This window comes from Pristiophorus japonicus, chromosome 5 (assembly GCF_044704955.1).
Source record: "Pristiophorus japonicus isolate sPriJap1 chromosome 5, sPriJap1.hap1, whole genome shotgun sequence".
In the NCBI taxonomy this organism is placed as follows: domain Eukaryota; kingdom Metazoa; phylum Chordata; class Chondrichthyes; family Pristiophoridae; genus Pristiophorus; species Pristiophorus japonicus.
Window position 1 is genome coordinate 238,289,891 of NC_091981.1, and position 22,879 is coordinate 238,312,769.

At 42.7% G+C, this 22,879-nt stretch overlaps 1 protein-coding gene across 8 annotated transcripts in view; it reads right to left on the bottom strand.

Annotated features, from left to right (window-relative positions):
* arhgap21a (Rho GTPase activating protein 21a) overlaps nt 1–22,879 on the bottom strand; it is a 306,788-nt gene that overhangs the window by 43,395 nt on the left and 240,514 nt on the right. For 5 of the 8 annotated variants that reach the window (XM_070881433.1, XM_070881438.1, XM_070881437.1 and 2 more), the window contains 5 exons: nt 6,884–7,042; nt 6,674–6,773; nt 6,530–6,575; nt 5,401–5,526; nt 4,093–4,161 (listed from right to left, as the gene is read on the bottom strand). In XM_070881433.1, the coding sequence (XP_070737534.1) occupies nt 4,093–4,161; nt 5,401–5,526; nt 6,530–6,575; nt 6,674–6,773; nt 6,884–7,042 (500 nt within the window). The remainder of the gene's footprint in view (nt 1–4,092; nt 4,162–5,400; nt 5,527–6,529; nt 6,576–6,673; nt 6,774–6,883; nt 7,043–22,879) is intronic. The other 3 variants (XM_070881434.1, XM_070881436.1, XM_070881435.1) reach the window with 3 other exon arrangements.

A 22,879-nucleotide genomic window follows, 5' to 3' on the forward strand; every position in this document is an offset into this window, starting at 1 on the left:
ATGCAGTTTGATGGATTTTACAGATCGTGTGTTTCAGAGCAGGCACAAATAGCAACACATACAAGGGAATTCTGACATATCCATTGCCTACTCTAAAAACATACAGCTTCTAAGTCATGTGAAAAGTCACAAGTGTGAAAGGTTGGTGTTAGAACACAAGGAAAGTTAGGAATGTGAAAAGGTTTGTCAGCTTTCTAGCATATAAATAACATCAACGCATTTAATTGTATTTCAAGTATTCTTAATGTTTTTTGACTCTTATTCTGCTTAATAGATTATTGCTAACAATTATTACTGCAAAGAAGTTTTTCCTGATATCTCAAATTTATTTTTCAATAAATTCCATTTATGTTCTGAGTTTCTTGATGTACTTTGAAATAATAATGTGGTTTTGTGTTGTTCATATACCATTTTAATAATCACGCACTTCAATGAAACACCTCCACCAGCACTATTGTTCCAGAATGTGAAGCTTAAGATTCTCTAACCTTTCTTCACAGGAAATCACTTTACCTGTGGGACCAGTCGTATTGCTTCTTTTCTGCACTCTTTAATATTGTTTAGTATTATAATGACCAATGCATTAAAAGGTTCTTACTTGGCCCAGTTAACTCGAGTATTGAAATCCTTCTGAATCTGGCTGTCGTGCTTATTATTTGCATTGCTTCCTATTTGGTAAGATCTGAAAACTTCGGAGAATTGATTGCAATATCCTTGCCCAAGTTGTTTATGTTGTACGTGTAAATAAATCTTTAGTAAAAATTAGTTGGACAAGGCTATAACCTTAAAAGTTGAGGCAATGAATATAGTTTGCCCAGTATCAATGGGCCCAAGTTTCGAGCCGCGCCTAAAATGGCGCAGTCCCGACTTGGACGCCCGTTTTTCGCACCACAAAGTGCGCCTAAAAAAAACCTCCAGATTCTCCAGCTCCCTGCAGATCCTCTGGCCCTCGGTGCAGCGCAGCAGGAGCTGTAGGGGGCGGAGCTAGGTCCCTGCGCTGAAAACAGTGCCGGGACCTCTGCACATGTGCGCTACAGTGGGCGCGCATGTGCAGTAGCTCCAGGCGCCCAAAACTGTGTGGGAGGGGCCGAAGCACGCAGCCCCTAGCCCTGGCCGAATGGCCTCATTGGGGCTGCGTGAATAAGGCTCCTCCCACGGCCAGCTCCTGTTTCCTCCCGACCCGACTCGACTCCCGCTTCCGGACCGGACCCGACACCCGCTCCTCCCCCCCCCGCCTCCGGACCGGACCCGACACCGACCTGACTCCCGCTTCCCCCCCCCGGACTGGATCAGACCTGACCTCCCTCCCCCCGACCTGACCTCCCTCCCTCTCCCTCCCTCCCCCCGAACCGAACCGACCTCCCTCCCACCACCCCCCCGACCCGCGCACCCCCCAACCCGACCCAACGCCACCTACCTGTAAATCTGGTTCTGGGGACGGGCCCTGCCCGAAGTCTCGGGCCCGGCCCGTTCTCCTTCCCCCCCCCCCCCCTTCTCCTTTCCCTCCCCCCTTCTCCTTCCACACCCCCCAACTCCTTTCCCCCTCCCCATCTCCTTCCACCCCCCCATCTCCTTCCATCCCCCCATCTCCCCCCTTCTCCCCCATCCCTCCCCCTTCCCCCCCATCCCCCCCTCTACCCTCGCTGTCAGAAACACAGACACTGACAGACAGAGAATGAGAGACACACACAGACAGACAGAGAGATAGAGACACTGACAGAGACACACTGGGGGGGCATCCCAGCACGCTGTTGGAGGGCTCCCGGTGCTGCAGTCGGTAAGCAGAAAATGTTTTATTTATTGATTATTTAAAAAAAAAAATATTTCTTATTTATTTAAAAAAAAATGATTTCTTATTAATTTTTTTTGATTGATTTATTGGTTGATTTATTGATGTATTTATCATTTATTATTGATGATGGCTCTTTATTTGTAAAACTGAAGTGTTTAATGTTTGTAAACTTCCCTTTAAACCCCCCCCCCACCCCCGCCATTCCCTACGCCTGATTTTCTAAAGTGTAGACAAGGTTTTTTCGAGCATACAAAAATCTTCACTTACTCCATTCTAAGTTAGTTTGGAGTAAGTTTTCACTGACGAAACTTTGAAAACAGGCGTAAGTGGCCGGACACGCCCCCTTTTGAAAAAAAAATTCTGTTCCAAAGTGAAACTGTTCTAACTGACTAGAACAGGAGCAAACTAAATGACGAGAATTCCGATTTCCAAGATACTCCGTTCTACACCAGTTGCTCCTAAAAATCAGGAGAAAATCATGTGGAAACTTGGGGCCAAAAGAACTAAGTCACAAGTTTGATTGTGAGCCAGTGATTACAGGGAAATGTGATTCACAATAAACCCAATAAATTTATGGCACCGAGCTCCTTAATGTTTCAAATTACATTTATAAATGAAAAATTTAAACTTGTTAATGCTACCATAGAAACTTTGGACCTGAACTCCTTATTGAAATCACATAATGGAATAGATTTAAAACAGACAGCATGGAATAGTTACTATGACAGAGACGATAATTCATAATTTGCCAAATAGGGATGAGTATCATTTCATATGACTTTAGATAGAGCAATGAGAGTTAATGATTGGCTTTAGATTAACTGCAGCTTTAGAAGAGGTTTTGTTTCTGGAGAGCAGTCAAATACACAAAACTCTTCTGGTTCAGCACAATTTGATAACAGCCAGATAGCTGTTCGAGATGATTTTCCTCATTGAAGTTGTTCCCTGCATTGAGAAGTTAATGGCATCAGGAAATTACTTGGCACCTGGGTTAGTCACTTTTGAATTGTTAATGTATATGAGTTTGAAGAATGAGGGAAATAAACAAATTTATTATCTCTTATCGGCCCATCAGGGGTTCTCGCAAAAGGAAGACGTTATGGGTTTAAACTACTAACCCCAAAAATGGGCATGGGGATCGCGGTACACAACCCACGCTCATTCATTGCGTTGCAGGCAGAATGTTAAATTGGTGCTGCCTGCTCTTTTAAATGAGTGCTGCACGCAGCCAGCGCTACCCGCTCTGTTCATTAACTGCACGCATTAGCAGAGGGCCCTATATTGTGAGTAGCTAGCACTACTTAAAGGCAGCCTGCACCTCTTAAAGGGACAATGCATTGTAACTGCAAGAAGTGGTGGGAGCTTTTTGAAAAGTGAATCTGGGCTGTGATACTTCGAGGAATGGCTTTCCGTGCGAGAGAGCGTGCAGCAAGATTTTCGGACAATGCATTAGAGGTATTGGTGCATGACGTGGAAAGGAGAGGTATCCTGTCTCCGCAGTGGGGCAGGAGGCCCTTCAGTCAGATGCTCAAGAAGCAGTGGGAAAAATAGCGGCGGAGGTCAATGTTAGGAGTGTTGCTCCAAAAACATGGATGCAGTGTAGGAAGAAGCTTAACAATCTGACATGAGTGATCAAGGTGAGCGAGTTCCTCTTCAAATGGCATATCTTACTAAATGCATCACTAGCCTCATCCACTGCTCAATTCACTACATCCCCATCACCCACCTACCAGCAATCTCTATCAATCAGTACTCAACCTTTTAATTCATATGCTTTACCTCACTCTCACACACTTAACACTGTTGCAAGCCTCACACCCACAACTCAGAGCTCGCACACACTGGCAGTCAAATCCAATGCTGTCCTTGCCCTACTTTGAGGTTACAGTTGTGGCTGCAGCAGATGGTAGATTTCAGTCACGACTTCTTTTGTGAAGCAAAGACATCTATCTCATGCATTAGTCCTCGCTGAAGATGAGGTAAGAGAATTGCTCTCTAAAGACCCTCAGTGGACATGGCTTTCTGATGAGAGCCCTCCCCCCTCCCTCTTCCAGCAGCCTGTCCTGCTCTGTGTGGCCTCTCTTCATCCAATTATGCTCAATTCCCAGAGGAAGGTCTACCAGGCCAACCATGTACGGAAGCAAGTTGTTTCAGCACAAGCTTTTAAATGAACAGAAAAGTACTTCAGCACCAGCCAGACAACTCCCCGTAGAGTAATCAAACTTTAGCCAAGGTATAGGAAAGCTCCAAAAACACGTACAATTGCAGCAGCAGCCAGAAGAAATAATCCAGCAACTAACCTGTAAGTAGTTCATGATCCCTTTAAATAGTGCTGGTGGAGGATCCTTCATTTTGTTTAATGTGTTCAGCTGTGAAAGGTTAAGACAGGGTGTAGGCTGGAACATAGCATTCGAAAATGACAGCGCTACCATCGAATCAGCGTTGCACACCGATTGACATCATATCTCTGCTCTGCACGCTGCTGGCAGTCGTTACGTACGCCCTTTACCAAGATGGCATCACACGCACTTCCCGTGGTAAGTCTCGGACACTATTTGAACGCGTTAGGTTGCGACATAGCACCTAAAAAAGGGGCGCTACAGAGCCCAATTTAGCCGCTTTACTGTCTCAAGTTTAAGATATCTAAAACACTCAAGTTTTTCTTTGGCATAATGGCATTGTCAATACTAGCTATCCAGAGTTCAAGTTCAAAATCCATCTTTCAATTTCTCCATTAATACTCTGACTCTGCAATGGTAGGAAAAATCCTGATCCACATACAAATCTCAGGTCAATGAAAGATTGTCCTCCAAATTATATGGTGTAAACAATACATTTTGAAATTGATATTTTAAACCCTTGTGTAATGATTCAGTCTTTACTATCTTCCAAGTATTTTATGATCAATTACTGCTTTTCTGCTTCAGTTGATGCTGATCTGGTTCTGAATGGCAAGAACTTGGATGAGATAATGGGGCTGGGTAGATTGGGAGAGGACTTCGAAGCAGCAGCACGCACACATTAAAATCAACTGACTCAAATATACTGGCCTTAAGAGAGTCACCATAATTTCTGTAGTGAATGGCGTGCAGCTCCCTGAAGCACAGGAAATAGGAAGCTGCTGAATTAATGTGTACATACTGCTGCTGCTGATATCTGAAGAGTCCTGTTCTCCACAACACTGCTGTGGGCAACATGCTCCCACTTTAGTGCTGTCCCTGTCCACAGCAAAGCAGACTGCCGATACATGGTAAACAACAGGGGGGGGGAAACTTTGCAATAAAATATTTACCCTCAGGGACCAGGAACATAGCAAAACTTCAGTATGTAGATATTTAATATATCAAAAGTTCAAAATATCAAGTTGCGAATATAATCAATAGCGTGGCTTGAAACAAGTTAAAATACTGATGGGTTCATAGGATAACCTGTAAACAAGACCTTTTCTTTAGTTAATTGTTTACAACTCTGAACAGAATGATCAGTATCTGATCATTCCAAGAATAAATGTTTCTGGTGTTAAAGAATTTTAGAACCAGCATTAAACAGATTTTTTTTTTTTTTAAATTGATAAAATCTGACTCAAAGCACCCATTAAAATTCATTACCTTTCCTTTTTCTGGAAGAATCTGACGAAACTGCAGCCATCCTTCTTTTGACGCATCGCTAAAGCTATCTGATGAGGAGTCCCTTCTTGGGCTCACGTCGTCTGAAAACTTCAGGCTGTCTGGGGCCTAAAGAAAATGTCAGAGTTACAGTGCAACACATTCCACTGCAAGTCATACGAGAACCAGAAATGGATCATTTATAACGGGATTGATAAAAGAAAACAGCAGAGTGCAACAATCACTTTACCAGAAACATTACTCCAGTTATATCTCAAGCTTAAGGGATAATACAATAATGGCACATCATGATTTCAGATTGATTTTTAACTCAAGTTAAACTTCCTCCCATAACATGAACCTTCAACTTCAGAAAAACCGTATCTGGCATCAGCCATTCCAAAATATGCAAGGAACATACCAACAGACTGCAGTAATGCTTCTACTAAATTAATACTGTGCAGATTGTTTGGCGTTGGTGTTGCGCTTGTCTGATTACAGTGTGCCACTGTATTCGGCCTACATAGACACTACTGTGATACTGAAACTTGTTTTTATTTTCTGAAAGGCCATTGTTACTGTGAACACATCAGATACCAAGCTAATTCATTTACATACATGCTTATAAAAGTTAATTCCAGGAAATGCATTGACTGTTAGATTCTCACAGCTTTTTTTTCCTAATAAAAAGTTAATGAATGTTGTTTTCAAAATGCCCAGCTTTCTTTAACAAGGTTTTTACTTACTATTTGAATATAAAGTAGATCAGTGATCTGAAATGTAGATTGAAATTTCCCTACGTAGTTAACAAAATAACCACATATTGTTAAAAAAAACCACAACTATCATGGTTGACAATTGTGTAAAACATTTTTGTTGCAAACATAAGTGAATGCTAAAGAAATGGATTAGGGTGGTCACTAATATACACATTAGCTTCATCTTTGAAAGCACATGGCAAACTTTCACATTACTAGGTTACTGATACCCGTCGTAATACATCTGAGTCTTAGGAGCAAGTCACTACCTTGTTTTTGGATGTGGCGAGTATGGAGCCGAAGAAACTTTTTGTTGTTGGGGCAGGGGGAGTGGTGGGAATGGTACGACTTCACATTAAGAAAAAGTTACAAACCTTCTTTAGTCCTTTCAGGCTAGGCACTTGCTTCATTGATTTTCTGCTGAAAATAACATTTCTTATTAGTGTAATAAAGGGCTAATAAATTATATAATTAAAATGCAAGAAAATAGACCTAAAATCTCCAAATCAGTAACTTACAACTTTTCTTCTCTATAATTATCTAATCCTTCGTCATATGACTTTGATCTCTCAGTTTTTCCACTTGGCTGTGAATCAGGAGTAGATGTTCTGATGGCATCTGAAGGAAATTCTTACAATTATTAATGCAACATAGTCATGTTCCATAATTTATAGTAACAGCACAGAATAAAAGCTAGAATTATTTTGTTCAAATTGTTAAGCACCTACCTTGGTCATGTGATAACTGACGACGAATAAGAGGGGATGGTTTAGTAGGACTGGAAGGTACTGTTGTTACTGTTAGTATTTCAGAAACTCCAGCTGAAATTACCGCAGATGCAGGAATATGGGCAGACTCATGATCAACACTAGGACTTGTGGGCTCATCTAGGAATGACGATAAGAATATCCATCATTAAATCTCTACTATTAAATGTGAAGGAGAGTTTTTTGTACTTTAATTTCAAATTTGCAAGAAATATATAAAATATTACAACATTTTCAGTAATCAATATAAAAGTGCCAATAATAACTGTATTAAATGAAAAGTTTGAACAAAATAGTTAAAACATTTGCAGAATATTCAAATTTTTTTTGTAAACATACATTCTGCACCAGCCTTTATATTTGTTACGCCATGGTGGATTTGTTATGCAAAATAGTTAAAGCGCTATTTGTAAAGTGCAAGGTAACTACCAAATGATCCTGACTTCAGTATTACATGCATTGGCCCAAAATCTTCCAGCAAACCTGCACCATAGTAATGGTGCATCTACTTTGTATGTTATTATTCTAGCGCAGAAGCTCCAGGAAATTATGGCATGAGTAAGTTATGCTAGTTTTTATGCCGAAATGTCCAGGGCATTGCTCCGCTGAGACCCTCGCTGAAACAGTTAAATGTTAATTAGAGCAGCTCCACCTACCATCACAAACATTGGCAATAACCATTTCCCTTGATTCATGCTAGCTTTCTGGCTACTTGCAGGTCACTGGTTAAGAAAGGCAGTCACACACATTTAGCTGCATCAGAATTATTCTAATAGTCTGGAACTTTGGGTACTCACATGAAAGAACTCATGAAATGAGCAGAGTCCCAGAGCTGAATTTTCCTGTCATAGCCTTGTGCCTCATGGTGTTCAAAGGCCATACAATAAATCCCAGCACTTTTTAAGTGGAGCACTGCTCGTCAGATTAACTCAGTATCTTTGTACACACTTCATTGGCTTTGTTTACAAGTGTCCCTCCAGATCTATGGCACAACCGTCACACACAAACATTGCTGGTAACGAGAGGCCAATAAGTTATGGCCATAATGTCAGACTACAAGTCTCCCAGTGTTATGTTAATTTACTACCATGCAGAAAATGGCACTATGGATGACGACGACTCTGGGAGTATTAGCTTCGGAACATTGGCTCAGCCGTTTCCTATTCAGCGCCATGCTTGCTGCGGCGTATTCCAATTAGAAATACAAGTTGAACCTCTCTGGTCCGGGACACTCTTGGTTTGGAAATATCTGTGGTTTGGCATTAGTTTGTGAAACTGCCACTTTCCTGGGCCTGGGCTTGAAGCTGACTGATGCGCGCTCCCGTGACGCTCAACATCTCACTCTACTTCCTCATTGTGGGACTTGATGGCGCAGTGAAAGAGTGTCAGACCTGAGTCACAGAGAAATGACCAATCACCAATATTCCCCACCTCTCCTCCCTCACTCAGTGATCACCAGCAGTGACCTCCCGTGATTCGCAAAATTCTCTGGTTCGGCACTGGCCAGATCAGAGAGGTTCAACCTGTACAGGAAAATGTGGAGGAAGTTATCGATGGTGAGATTAGAGCGCCACACAGCTAAATTTATGGGGTACTTCGCCAAACTCTGCATTACAGGAAAATCCAGGCCACTATACCAGACACAAGCTTGCACAGGCTTAAAACCATGACTTTTATAGTGTGCAGCAAAATATCTCACCCATTAATGCACAAATCACATTGAAGTTTACATATCAATGACCCGTAATTTGTGAACAGCGGTGAAGTGAAGGCGCTGGTCGCTGACCTCGAAGAAGGCTGCGCAAAGAGATCTCACATTCTCTATGGCGAAAACTTTCGATTTCTCGACGTGTAATTGATTGTAACGCTGTGAATAGGGGATTCCTGGCGTAATGCAGCAGTGATGTCATCAAGCTGTCTAAGCAGCCAATCACATTGAGGAATTCACAGACCGCAAACCAGGAAATGAAACTGCACTGATTATCTGCACTTTTAAAAAATGTCACAGAAATCGAAATAAAGATTGGGTCATATACATGGGGTTATGGTAGAAGCTGAAATATCAGGAACAAACTATTATTTTTTTTTACAAATTGTAATTTCTATCATAATGGCAAAATTTGACACCTCACAAATATAAAAATTAGTTATTCAGGGCCAGAACGATTGTTCAGCAGTCAATACGCTGTTAAAATCCTAGTTACACCTATTCCAACAAGGCTTAACATTTAATGGGGTATTTAACAATAATATTAGCTCAAGTTTTCGTGAGTTTCACTGAATAGACTGATTGCCAGCTATTGGGGGAGGGGGGCGTGGAGAGAGGGGGTTCACAGCGCAGTCAGTGTCGGAGCAGTGAATGACTGACCACAACTTCAGGATTTCTGCCTTTGGATGTGCACGTGCTAAATCCTGAAGTTATAGTCAATTTCAGCAGGGTAATGACAGTGAATTCTGACAGTTTGCCATCATTACCCACCGAAAAATCTGGGCCAATTATCTTGCAGGAAGGATTTAGCCATGAGATTTTACAGTAACTGAATTACAAACTGCAAATAATTGATAACTGTACAATTTCCATCCCTCACAATAACACTTAAGACATATTGCAACTGCTTAAATGCTATGGCTGAATGATGTGGATCATATTTTGCATATCATTTTACTTTAGTCATATGCTTCATTCAATCACTTGCTAAACGTAGGATTAAACTATTGTAAAATTGGATACTGAATATTTTCAAGTAAAATAAATAAATTGTACTTGCATCACAAGAAAATTACGACATCAGCAAAAAAAAAACATAATTTTACATCAGATTATATCAAGAGTGAAGCAGATATTCTTGGGATAACACCTCAAAAGTCCAAAATCAAAGCAATTAAAAAAAAATCCAGCGCACAGCACTTTCAGAGACATAGAAATTTACAGCGCGGAAGGAGGCCATTTCGGCCCATTCTGTCCGCGCCGGCCGACAAAGAGCCGCATGGCCCTCGGTCAGCAGCCCTGAAAGTTACATATAAACCTATGACCAATTCACCTGCTTCCCTTTCCAAGGCAACTGAAGGCAAGGCTGGCAATGGTGGAGCGATTCAAATCAGGGATGCACAAGAGGCCAGAATTGGAGGCGTGCAGAGATCTGAGGGTTGTAGGGCTGAAGGAGGTTACAGAGATTGGGAGGGACAAGGCCACAGAGGGATTTGAAAACAAGAATGCATCAGTACAATTTTTCCTCATATACAGGTGTTGTGTGGTTCAGTTGTTAGGTAACAATGGGTGTTGTGTAACAGAAGGTACAACACCTGTAATTTTGGAAGTCTTATCAGAGTTCCACCTAAAGGAGTAACAGGCATTACAGGCAAATGTGGAGGCTGGGGGATGTCAAGGTCTTGGAGAGGGTGCAGAGGGGATTTACTGGAATGAGACCAGGATGAGGGACTTCAGTTATATGATGAGACTAGAAAAGAAGGGTTTGTATTTCTTAGAACAGAGAAGTTATGGAGAGACTTAATAGAGGTGTTCAAAATTATGAAGGGTTTTGATAAGAGTAAATAAGGAGAAACTGTTACCACTGGTAGGAGGGTCTGTAATCAGAGGAAACAGATTGAAGGTAATTGGTAAAAGAACCAGAGGGGAGGAGAGAAGTATTTTTACGTAGTGTGGTATGATCTGGAATGCACTGCCTAAAAGGGTGATGGAAGCAGATTCAATAGTAACTTTCATAAGGCAATTGGATATATACTTGGGGTAAAGGAAAGGGGACTATGGGGAAAGAGGAGAGTGACACCAAATGGATAGCTCTTTCAAAGGGCCGGAATAGGCACAACGGGCCGAAAGGCCCCCTCCTGTGCTTTATAATTCTATAAATTTGAGGTTGACTCTTAGAAACATAGAACATAGAAACGCACGGCCCACGGTCAACAGACCGAAAGGTCACATATAAACCTATGAACAATGACGGAAAGGCAAAGAGCACCCAGCCCGCCTCACACAACTGCAACACCCCTTATACTGAAACATTCTACACTCCACCCCAACCGGAACCATGTGATCTCCTGGGAGAGGCAAAAAACAGATAAAAATCCAGGCCAATTTAGGGAGAAAAAATCTGGGAAAATTCCTCTCCGACCCATCCAGGCGATCGAAACTAGTCCAGATCATCACCCTGGCTGTATTCTATTCCCTGCAGCACTTACCATTATATCTGTGCCGTCCAACAAACTGTTATCCAGTCTAATCCCAATTACCAGCTCTAGGTCCGTAACCCTGCAGGCTACGGCACTTTAAGTGCCCATCCAACCATCTTTTAAAAGTGGTGAGGGTTTCTGCATCCACCACTCTTCCAGGCAGCAAGTTCCAGATCCCCACAACACTCTGCGTAAAGAAGCCCCCCCCTCCCTCAAATCCCCTCTAAACCTTCCACCTTAAAATTATGCCCCCTAGTAATAGACCCCTCCACCAATGGAAATAGGCCCTTACGATCCACTATGTCCAGGCCCCTCAATATTTTGTACACCTCAATGAGGTCTCCTCTCAACCTCCTCTGTTCCAATGAGAACAAATCCAGCCTATCCAATCTATGCTCATAACCGAGATTCTCCATTCCAGGCAGCATCCTAGTAAATCTCCTCTGCACCCTCTCTAATGCAATCACATCCTTCCTATAATACGCCGACCAGAACTGCACGCAATACTCCAGCTGTGGCCTAACCAAAGTATTATACAATTTAAGCATAACCTCCTTGCTCTTATATTCTATGCCTCGGCCAATTAAAGGCAAGCATTCCGTATGCCTTTTTAACTATCTTATTCACCTGGCCTGCTACTTTCAAGGATCTGTGGACAAGCACTCCAAGGTCCCTTTGTTCATCTACACTATTAAGTGGCCTACTGCTTAATGTGTATACCCTTTCTTTATTAGCCCTCCCAAAGTGCATCACCTCACACTTCTCTGAATTAAATTCCATTTGCCACTACTCTGCCCACCTGACCAGTAGATTGATATCCTCCTGCAGCCCATGACTTTCCTCTTCATTATCAACCACACAGCCAATTTTAGTGTCATCTGCAAACTTCTTAATCATACTCCCTACATTCAAATCTAAATCATTGATATTTACCACAAAAAGCAAGGGGCCCAATACTGAGCCCTGCGGAACCCCACTGGAAACATCCTTTCAGTCACAAAAACATCCATCAATCATTACCCTTTGCTTCCTACCTCCAAGCCAATTTTGGATCCAACTTGCCACTTTGCCCTGGATCCCATGGGCTTTAACCTTTGTGACCAGTCTACCATGAGGGACCTTATCAAAAGCCTTGCGAAAGTCCATATATACATCGTATGCACTACCCTCTTGGTTACTTCCTCAAAAAATTAAATCAGGTTAGTCAAACACGATCTTCCCTTAACAAATCCGTGCTGACTGTCCCTAATTAATCCTTGCCTTTCCAAATGTAGATTTATCCTGTCTTTCAGGAATTTTCCAATAATTTTCCCACCACTGAGGTTAGGCTGACAGGCCTGTAATTACTCGGCCTATCCCTTTCTCCCTCTTAAACAAGAGTACTATATTAGCAGTCCTCCAATCCTCTGGCACCATGCCCAGATCCAAAGAGGACTGGAAAATGATGGTCAAAGCCTCTGCTATTTCTTCTTTTACTTTGCTCAACAGCCTGGGATGCATTTCATCCGGGCCTGGGGACTTATCTACTTTCAAAGCTGCTAAACCCCTTAATACTTCCTCTCTCATTATATTTATTTCATCCAGAGTATCACACTCCTCCTCGATAGCAGTATCTGCATTGCCCCTTTCCTTTATGAAAACAGATGCAAAGTATTTGTTAAGAACCCTATCAACATCTTCCGCCTCCACACAGAGATTATCCTCATGGTCTCTAATAGGCCCTACCCTTTCTTTAGTTACCCTCTTACTCTTAATATATTTATAGAACATCTTAGCGTTTTCCTTAATTTTACGGGCCAAGAATTTCTCATGCTCTCTCTTGGCATTCCTAATATCCTGTTTAATTTTGCCTCTTAACTTTCTATATTCCTCTAAAGATTCTATAGTATTTAGCCATTGGCATCTGACATAAGCGTCCCTTTTTTTCTTAATCCTCCCCTGTAAGTCCCAAGACATCCAGGGGGCTCTAGAATTATTTTTCCTAGCCTTTTTCTCTAAGGGCATATTTTTGGCCTGAGCCTTCCGGATCTCCTCCTTGAATGCCTCCCACTGTTCTGACACAGATTTACCCACAAGTAGCTGTTTTCAGTCCACTATGGCCAAATCACACCTTAACTTAGCAAAATTAGCCTTTCCCCAATTCGGAACTTTTATTCCAGGCCTATCCTTGTCCTTACCCATAACTAACTTGAATCTGACTGAATTATGGTCACTGGCACCCAAGTGCTCTCTCACTAATACCCCTTCAACCTGCCCAGCTTCATTCCCCAAAACTAAATCCAAGACCGCCCCCTCGCATGTTGGGTTTGCTACATACTGACTAAAAAAGTTGTCTTGAATGCATTTCAAGAATTCCACACCCTCTATACCATTCACACTAAATTTATCCCAATCAATATTTGGAAAGTTAAAATCCCCTACTATTATTACCCTCTGGTTTTTGGACTTCACAGCAATTTGCCTACATATTTGCTCCTCTATCTCCCTCCCACTGTTTGGGGTCTATAATACACGCCCAGCAGTGTGATCGCCCCTTTTTTATTTTTCAATTCGACCTATATGGCCTCATTTCATGCTCCCTCTAAAATATCATCCCTCCTCACCGCTGGAATCGTTTCTTTCATCAGGAGCGCGACCCCCCCCCCCCCGCCGCCTTTTTACCCCCCTCTCTATCTGGTCTAAAAATCCTGTAGCCAGGAATATTGATTTGCCAAACCTGCCCCACTTTCAGCCATGTTTCTGTAATGGCTATAATGTCATACTCCCAAGTGTCTACCTGTGCTCTTAGCTCATCCGCCTTATTCGCTATATTCCTTGCATTAAAGTATATACCATTGAGCACAGGAAGACTCCTTGTTACTACTTACTAAGCCTTGTTTCCTCTGTCTTACAGATTCACTTTCGAGATTCTTGCTATCCAATTTTTGCTTTACTTCCTTCCCTTTTGAAATTGTTCTCAGGTTCCTTGTGCCCATATATTGGCTATGATGCCAGATCTGAGCCCCCTCACTACTATTTATAGTTCAACCTCTTCCTGTCCCTGTTCTGCACCTCAATTTCCTTCAGTCATGCCCTTTCCCCTTCCCTCTTCCCCAGCAACTTGACCCCATTTGATCGCTAAACCCCCACAGCTTCATCCCCAATGTTCTCATCCTCTGTTCCTGGGACCTGGCTTGCTTTTTAAGGGTTTCTAACTTCCTTCCACCATTGTAGTATCAGCTGTGGCTCAGTTGGTAGTACTCTTGTCTCTGAGTCAGAAGGCCATGGGTCCAAGTCCCACTCCAGAGACTTGAGCCCAAAAATCTCGGCTAACACTCCAGTGCAGTACCGTGAGTTAAAAGCGAGGCCCCGTCTGCCCACAAAAAAAAAAGAGATCTGGTCATCGTCAGACTGGTGCTTGTGGTAGTTTGCTGTGTGCAAATTCATTGCCGCATTTCTTACATTACAACAGTGACTTCACTTGAAAAGTACAGAATTGGCTGTGAAGCACTTTGGGATGTTCTGATGTCGTGAAAGACACTACTTAAATGCAAGTCTTTCTTCTTTCATCCTGCTTAACTTGTCCAATGATTCGCTTGACCTTACCAGTGGATCATCAACCATTGCCTACTATGCATCAGGCTTCAGAATGTTCACTCATAAAATAGGCCTTCACTATAATATTTTGTGGATGAATCTATTGACATACAAAATCTGGCTTATGGGTGATTATCCTTCCCCTTCACCAAATCACCCTTGGTTGGCCATACATTCCATTATTTGCCCTGCCCAATCCTCTGTGGAGATAGTTTAGCTCTTATTGTTAATCTCACTTTGGCCTGTTCCCCCATTGCTCTCGCACCTTTGAACACCTCACACTCCTCTTGCCACTCACTCAAAAACATTGTGGTCTATCGTCCTCCCAAACTGCACGAAAACTTCACTACCAAGATTTCCTCCCCTAGGCTCTGCACCAAATGACTCCTCATTCTCAGTGATTTCAACATATATCAACACTCACCTGGCCTCTTGACCTTTCTTCTCTCTTATCCTTATTTCATTGAACATTTCTCAAACTAGCCCATTCACATCCATTTATGCTGGGTTATTTTTTGACTACCATTAGCATCACTCAACATAGTACCAGCCTTCATCATTTCCTTTAAACCAGTTAGACTTTCAATTGAAAAAATACAAAAAAGACCACACAATCCACCATTGGATTGCCTCTGGAAAAACCTTGACCAGGAATGAAGAATGAAAATCATTAGGTTATGGCCATTGTTTGTTTCACGCTTTCTTTTGTTCTTTCTTAACCTGTGATAGATAGGAATTTCAACCACTTTTTGTATTAAGAACATCTAAGGGCCAAGTCTTCCTGGAAAAATAACGGTGAATTCACAATGCATGCCGTTATTAATGCGAAATTAATAATGCGACATTTGCAATCCTCTGCCACCACCCTTATAACTGATTGGTGGAATATTGTAGCCAGAGCCTTCGCAATTTCCTTAGTAACCTAGGATGCATCCTATTCGAACCGTATGACTTTTCTATCTTGTGGACTACCAACCTTTTAAGTACGACTTCTTTATCTATTTTATACTATCCAATAGCACTACTGTCTCCTCCCTTACTGCTACATTGGCAGAATCCTCTTCTCTGATGAAGTACCCATTTAGTACCTCAGCCATGGCCTCTGCCTCCACAAGATCTCCTTTTTGGTCCTTAATTGGCCCCACCCTTCCTTTGACTACCCTTTTACTATTTGTGTTTATAATAGACCTTGGTTTCCTTTTATGTTGGCCCCAATCTTGTTCTCGTACTTTCTCTTTGCCGTTCTTATTCTTTTTTTAGATCTCCTCTGTACTTTCTATGTTCAGCTTGGTTCTCTACTGTATTATGAACCTTACTTGCGGAGACATCATTGGTGATATTTCTCCAGCGACTTGAGGTGTCTGCTGTACATGGTCCATGTCTCTGAGCCATACAGGAGGGCGAGTATTACTACAGCCCTGTAGACCATGAGCTTGGTGGCAGTTTTGACGGCCTGGTCTTCAAACACTCCTACAAATCCCCTGGGAGGACAAGCGCACCAACATCAGCGTCCTCGTCCAGGCCAACATCCCCAGCATTGAAGCACCGACCACACTCGATCAGCTCCGCTGGGCAGGCCACATAGCTCGCATGCCAAACACGAGACTCCCATCGCAAGTTCTCTACTCGGAGCTCCTTCACGGCATACGAGCCAAAGGTGGGCAGCGAAAACATTACAGGGACACCCTCAAAGCCTTCCTGATAAAGTGCGACACCCCCACTGACACCTGGGAGCCCCTGGCCCAAGATCGCCCTAAGTGGAGGAAGTGCATCCGAGAAGGCGCTGAGTACCTCAAGTCTCAACGCCGAGAGCATGCAGATATCAAGCGCAGGCAGCGGAAAGAGTGTGCAGCAAACCAGTCCCACCCACCCCTTCCCTCAACGACTATCTGTCCCACATGTGACAGAATCTGTGGCTCTCGTATTGGATGTTCAGCCACCAAAGAACTCAATTCAGCAGTGGAAGCAAGTCTTCCTCGATTCTGAGGGACTGCCTATGTTGATGAAACTTGCAATTGTCATAAGCCTCCTTTACTGTCTCATTTTAATCTCTATAGCTTTAGTCATCCATCCTTCTAAAATCCAAAAAACTTCCATTTATTACGTTGACAGGTAAAAAAATGTTGAACTTTATTATTGATTTTTTAAGAGTATTCTTGACTCCCTCCAAAATCTTCGATTAAAAACAATGGCGTCTTTCAGCACCGATTTGTCAGTCGTGAGTGGCCAGATACGCCAACCTAGGAGGAAACATTTTTGACCAAAAATTTGGTGAAAAGTGATGAAAACCGGCACAGATTATTACGTCAAAAAACTCGCCTAAAAAAAAATCGTAATTAATTCAGTTACGCTAGCACAGATCGCAGGGGGAAACTTTGAAAAAAAAATAGGCCAGAAAAAACATCACGTGCAAAAATGTGGCGCAAATGACCCGGGAAAATTGAGCCCTCTGTCTCTGACCCCTCAACTGCATTATCCCTTTCTAGTTCTAATATAACTTATTTGATCAATACTGCAAACCACCCCCATCCTTTATTTTTTTCCCCTAGTTTTTCTGAATGCTTTGTAGCCTTGAATATTAATTTCCCAATCCTCTCCTTCTTTGAGCCAGGTCTTTGTTATTGTCACTGTCTCATAGTTTCATGTGGGGACTTGTGCCTGTAGCTCAACAACCTTATTTACCACTTTTACACCTTCGGCCGCCTGAGGAAGAGGGTGCTCGAAGATCAGGCCCTCAAATCTGGCATCAAGCTTATGGGCTACAGGACTGCAGTGATACCTGTCCTCCTGTATGGCTCAGAGACGTAGACCATATACAGTAGACATCTCAAATTGCTGGAGAAATACCACCAACGATGTCTCCGCAAGATCCTGCAAATCCCCTGGGAGGACAGACCTCGATCAGGCCAGCATCGAAGCACTGACCACACTCGACCAGCTCCGTTGGGCGGGCCACAATGTTTGCATGCCTGACACAAGACTCCCAAAGCAAGTGCTCTACTCGGAAGTATAGATATGTGAAGAGAAAAAGATTAGTGAAGACAAACGTAGATCCCTTGCAGTCGGACTCAGGTGAATTAATAATGGGGAACAAAGAAATGGCAGATCAATCGAACAAATACTTTGGTTCTGTCTTCACGAAGGAAGACACAAATAACCTTCCGGATGTACTAGGGGACCGGGGGTCTGGTGAGAAGGAGGAACTGAAGGATATCCTTATTATTAGGTGGGAAATTATGTTGGGGAAATTGATAGGATTGAAGGCCGACAAATCCCCGGGGCCTGATTGTCTGCATCCCAGAGTACTTAAAGAGGTGGCCCTAGAAATGGTGAATGCATTGGTGATCATTTTCCAACAGTCTATCGACTCTGGATCAGTTCCTATTGACTGGAGGGTAGCTAATATAACACCACTTTTTAAAAAAGGAGGGAGAGAAAATGGGAAATTATAGACCGGTTAGCCTGACATCAGTCGTGGGGAAAATGTTGGAATCAATTATTAAGGATGAAATAGCAGCACATTTGGAAAGCAGTGACAGGATCAGTCCAAGTCAGCATGGATTTGTGAAAGGGGAATCATGCTTGACAAATCTTCTGGAATTTTTTGAGGATGTAACTAGTAGAGTGGACAAGGGAGAACCAGTGGATGTGGTGGGGGGACTTTCAAAAAGCCTTTGGACAAGGTCCCACATAAGAGATTGGTGTGCAAAATCAAAGCACATGGTATTGGGGGTGATGTACTGGCATGGATAGAGAATTGGTTGGCAGACAGGAAGCAGAGAATCGGGATAAACAGGTCCTTTTCGGACTAGTGGAGTGCCGCAGGGCTCAGTGCTGGGACCTCAGCTCTTTACAATATACATCAATGATTTGGATGAAGGAATTGAGTGTAATATCTCCAAGTTTGCAGATGACACTAAACTGGGTGGCGGTGTAAGCTGTGAGGAGGATGCTAAGAGGCTGCAGGGTGATTTGGACAGGTTAGGGAGTGGGCAAATGCATGGCAGATGCAGTATAATGTGGATAAATGTGAGGTTATCCACTTTGGTGGCAAAAACACAAAGGCAGAATATTATCTGAATGGTGGCAGATTAGGAAAAGGGGAGGTGTAACGAGACCTGGGTGTCATGGTTCATCAGTCATTGAAAGTTGGCATGCAGGTACAGCAGGCGGTGAAGTCGGCAAATAGCATGTTGGCCTTCATAGCTAGGGGATTTGAGTATAGAAGCAGGGAGGTCTTACTGCTGTTGTACAGGGCCTCACCTGGAATATTGTGTTCAGTTTTGGTCTCCTAATCTGAGGAAGGATGTTCTTGCTATTGAGGGAGTGCAGCGAAGGTTCACCAGACTGATTCCAGGGATGGCTGGACTGACATATGAGGAGAGACTGGATCAACTGGGTCTTTATACACTGGAGTTTAGAAGGATGAGAGGGGATCTCATAAAAACATATAAAATTCTGACGGGACGGAACAGGTTAGATGCGGGAAGAATGTTCCGATGTTGGGGAAGTCCAGAACCAGGGGACACAGTCTTAGGATAAGGGGTAGGTCATTTAGGACTGAGATGAGGAGAAACTTCTTCACCCAGAGAGTTGTTAACCTGTGGAATTCCCTGCTGCAGAGTCGTTGATGCCAGTTCATTGGATATATTCAAGAGGGAGTTAGATATGGCCCTTACGGCTAAAGGGATCAAGGGGTATGGAGAGAAAGCGGGAAAGGGGTACTGAGGTGAATGATCAGCCATGATCATATTGAATGGTGGTGCAGGCTCGAAGGGCCGAATGGCCTACTCCTGCACCTATTTTCTATGTTTCTAACTCCTACACGGCAAGCCGGCCCCAGGTGGGCAGAGGAAATATTTCAAGGACATCCTCAAAGCCTCCTTGATGAAATGCAACATACCCACCGACACCTGAGAGTCCATGGCCAAAGACCGTCCTAAGTGGAGGAAGAGCATCCAGGGTGCTGAGCACCTTGAGTCTCGTCGTCGAGAGCATACAGAAAGCAAGCGCAGGCAGCGGCAAACCAGTCTCCCCCCACCCACCCTTTCCTTCAACGACTGTCTGTCCCACCTGTGACACAGACTGTGGACCCAAGTTTCCCCCCCCACTGTAAAAACAGCGCACCTCTGAGGTGCGACGATTTTCTAGACTAAAAAGGGCGCCGAAAAGTTACCTTCCAATTCTCCCCGCTCCTCAGGACATCTTCGGCCTCGGCATGGCGTACCACATTCAGTGCGGGGCGGAGCCAGGGGACCTCTGCACATGCGCGCTAGAGTGTGCACGCACGTGCAGTAGCTCCTCGCCCCCAGCGCGTCCTGCAGCCTGAGAGGGACCCGATCCCTAGCCGAGTGGTCAGATAAAGGTAAGACTTCTAGTCCAGGATTCCTTTCCTACTTGTTTTGAAGTTGACTGGCCCTTTTTTTAAGCAACGTAAGTAATCGGCTCAGAAGCCATTGATTTCAACATCCTCTGCAAATAATGTAGCGCTGCTCATTGGGTCCCTGTGCAGGGCAGCCCAGCTCGCCAATCTCGGTCTTGATGCGTGCGTGAATGCGGCAGAGGAGCTTTCTGTCGGCTATGCTGGGAATGGGTGGGATCGCCTGAGCTTTGCCCAGAGCTGCTGTTGACACCCGTCCGCCCGCCATTTCCACTTACACCCGCCGGGGCCGGGGCCGGTGCCGGGGCAGACTGTTGGTCACTGCGGAGAACCAGCCTATCGCACTCACTACTTCACATTCCACGGCTCACAGTTACCAATACTCCACGCCGAGCGCCATCCACCTGCACCCTTAACTTTGTGAGTTCTCCTGCCTGCCTGCGAGTTCTCCCGCCCCTATCTCCGGCCGAGTGACCTCCCAGCCCGCTGACTTCCCCGGCCCAGTATGAAGGTAGGATTTAAGTTTTATTTTTTATTTATTTACTTTTTAATTATTATTGATGGGTTTTATGCTTAATGAATGTTGTTGAGCAGATGTTTAGTGCTCTCACTGCCCCCCACCCTATCTCTGGCTACCTGCACCGATTTCTTAATTCACTGTAAGGTTGTTCTGAGCGGACACAAGTGGCTTCATACGCTGGCCTTAGTTTGGAGCAACTTTTAGCTGGCTAAACTTACTTAAATGGCTAAAACAGGTGTAAGTGGCTGGTAACGCCCCCTTTTGAAAAAAAAACTAAACTTCAAAAAAAACCTAACTAACTCACTTACACTGGAGCAAATTAAATGGGGAGCATTGCGATTTTTAAGTTACTCCAAAAAAATCTAGTTGCTCCAAAAAAAAGAGCAACTCCTGGGGAAATTTGGGCCCTGTAGTTCCCGTATTGGATTGTTCAGTCACTTAAGAACTCACTTTGAGAGTGGAAGCAAGTCTTCCTCGATTTTAAGGACTGGCTATGATGATGATGATTATGGCTATATTGATAACTTATTCAGATAATTAAAGATAGCTGAAGACATCACTTCAAGTAGCAGTGAAGCGCAGAAATGCATCATGTTTGCATTAGCAAGCTTGTAACTAATATGATTATTTGCCAACCTTCCAGGGAGTGTTTGAATTATTTACTTCAAGAGCAAAGTCCACAGATTAACAGCACTGCTAATCAATCTTACTCTATTTATATTCTGCAGATAAACTGTGCATTCTAGTTTGTATTTCTACTTACCACTGGAATAGTAACTATTGCCAACAGAATATTTATTAGAGCATTCTACTTGATTGTACTGTTTATTGCAACACTCTTAATGTTACAGATGATGCTTTGTTTGTGAAAGCAGCTACAGATCCTAAGCCATTCATGACTGCAAAGTTTGATTTTACATTGGTTTTATTTTCCTATTCAAATATACTTTTTGAAAGAATCAGTTTTGTAAAAATTGATATACAATATGAACCAAGAATACTTACCATTTGTAGGCAATTTTATATCTACGAGTCAACATTTTTAAGGCTTCACCTCATACAGATGCTTGAGAATAATGCTATTAATCATGTTACCGAGGAGTTGGGAGGTTTGTTGTTTTAATACTTCTAAGAAAAACCTGCAATCAAAGCTGAATAATTATTTAATCACTGTTTCTCTCTCACTAGCCTAATATTTCTACATTTTTTAATATATTCCCTCACTTGTATTTTAACTTTTTAAAAGTTTGGTTTGGATTTTATTTAATATGCAAGTTGTTTTCTACTGCCTCAAGCATCCATTTCAAAGCTGGAACTCATCATTTTGTGTTGTTTTGGGCCATCAAAAGAAGCACACCATATCTCATACTCATTTGCCTGTGCAAGTAGGCACATATGTTTGTGTGTGATGCTCCAAGTTGACTAATAAAATATAATTTCACAAATTTGGTTTAAAGTTGCTAACTATTAAACTTAGGAATATTTTTAAAGTGGCCTTTGAGCATTGTAGGTTTGTAAATAAATGGATGTACCTGTATTAAGTTATTGCAAGAAAGTGGTAGGGTACAGTAGTTCAGAGGAAGTATGGTATCATACAGATTACTACCTAGGTGGAGTTAATTTTATGTGGATGACCTGCTGACTTGTAGGATCTAAGTTTGAGTCATTAATTGTTCAGTTGTCTTGAGAAACCAGTTTATAATATTATGCAATTAACAGATCCTAACTTGCAGGGGATCAGATTCAAACAAAATTTTGAATTCACCTTTTAGTTTTTCTCTCATGGTGGAAGACATTTTTTTCATTTACTATTTTTGTTCTGTGTATTTTGTTTGAATTGAAGAAAAAACAATTTTTAATTGCAGACAGCTAGCTTCTACCTTTATATCGAGTCTAATGAATTACTTTCTATTATATGATTGCTATTTTGGGAGTATTTTACACAAGATATTTTCCTTACATCTGTGTGACAGACCATTCCTGCCAGAGAGCTGGTGCTCCCAGTATGTCTTTACTTGCCCAATATATAGACAAATGTAGGAGTATAGGAACAGAAGGTCCTTGCCACAATGTTCCAGCTTACTGGATCTACATTGTGCCCTCACGTCCTGATGCAGAATCTCTGTGGTTTAAAGCTGCGTGTACCTAATATTTAAAATGTTGGGATAAATCGTGGTATTTAGGGATTGAGAAAGAAACAGAGGAACGACTAAGAAAGAGGGTGAATTAGAGTCAAAGAGAAATGGAGAGGGAAAGAAAGATTGAATTAAGAGAGAGAAATGAGAGAGAAAAG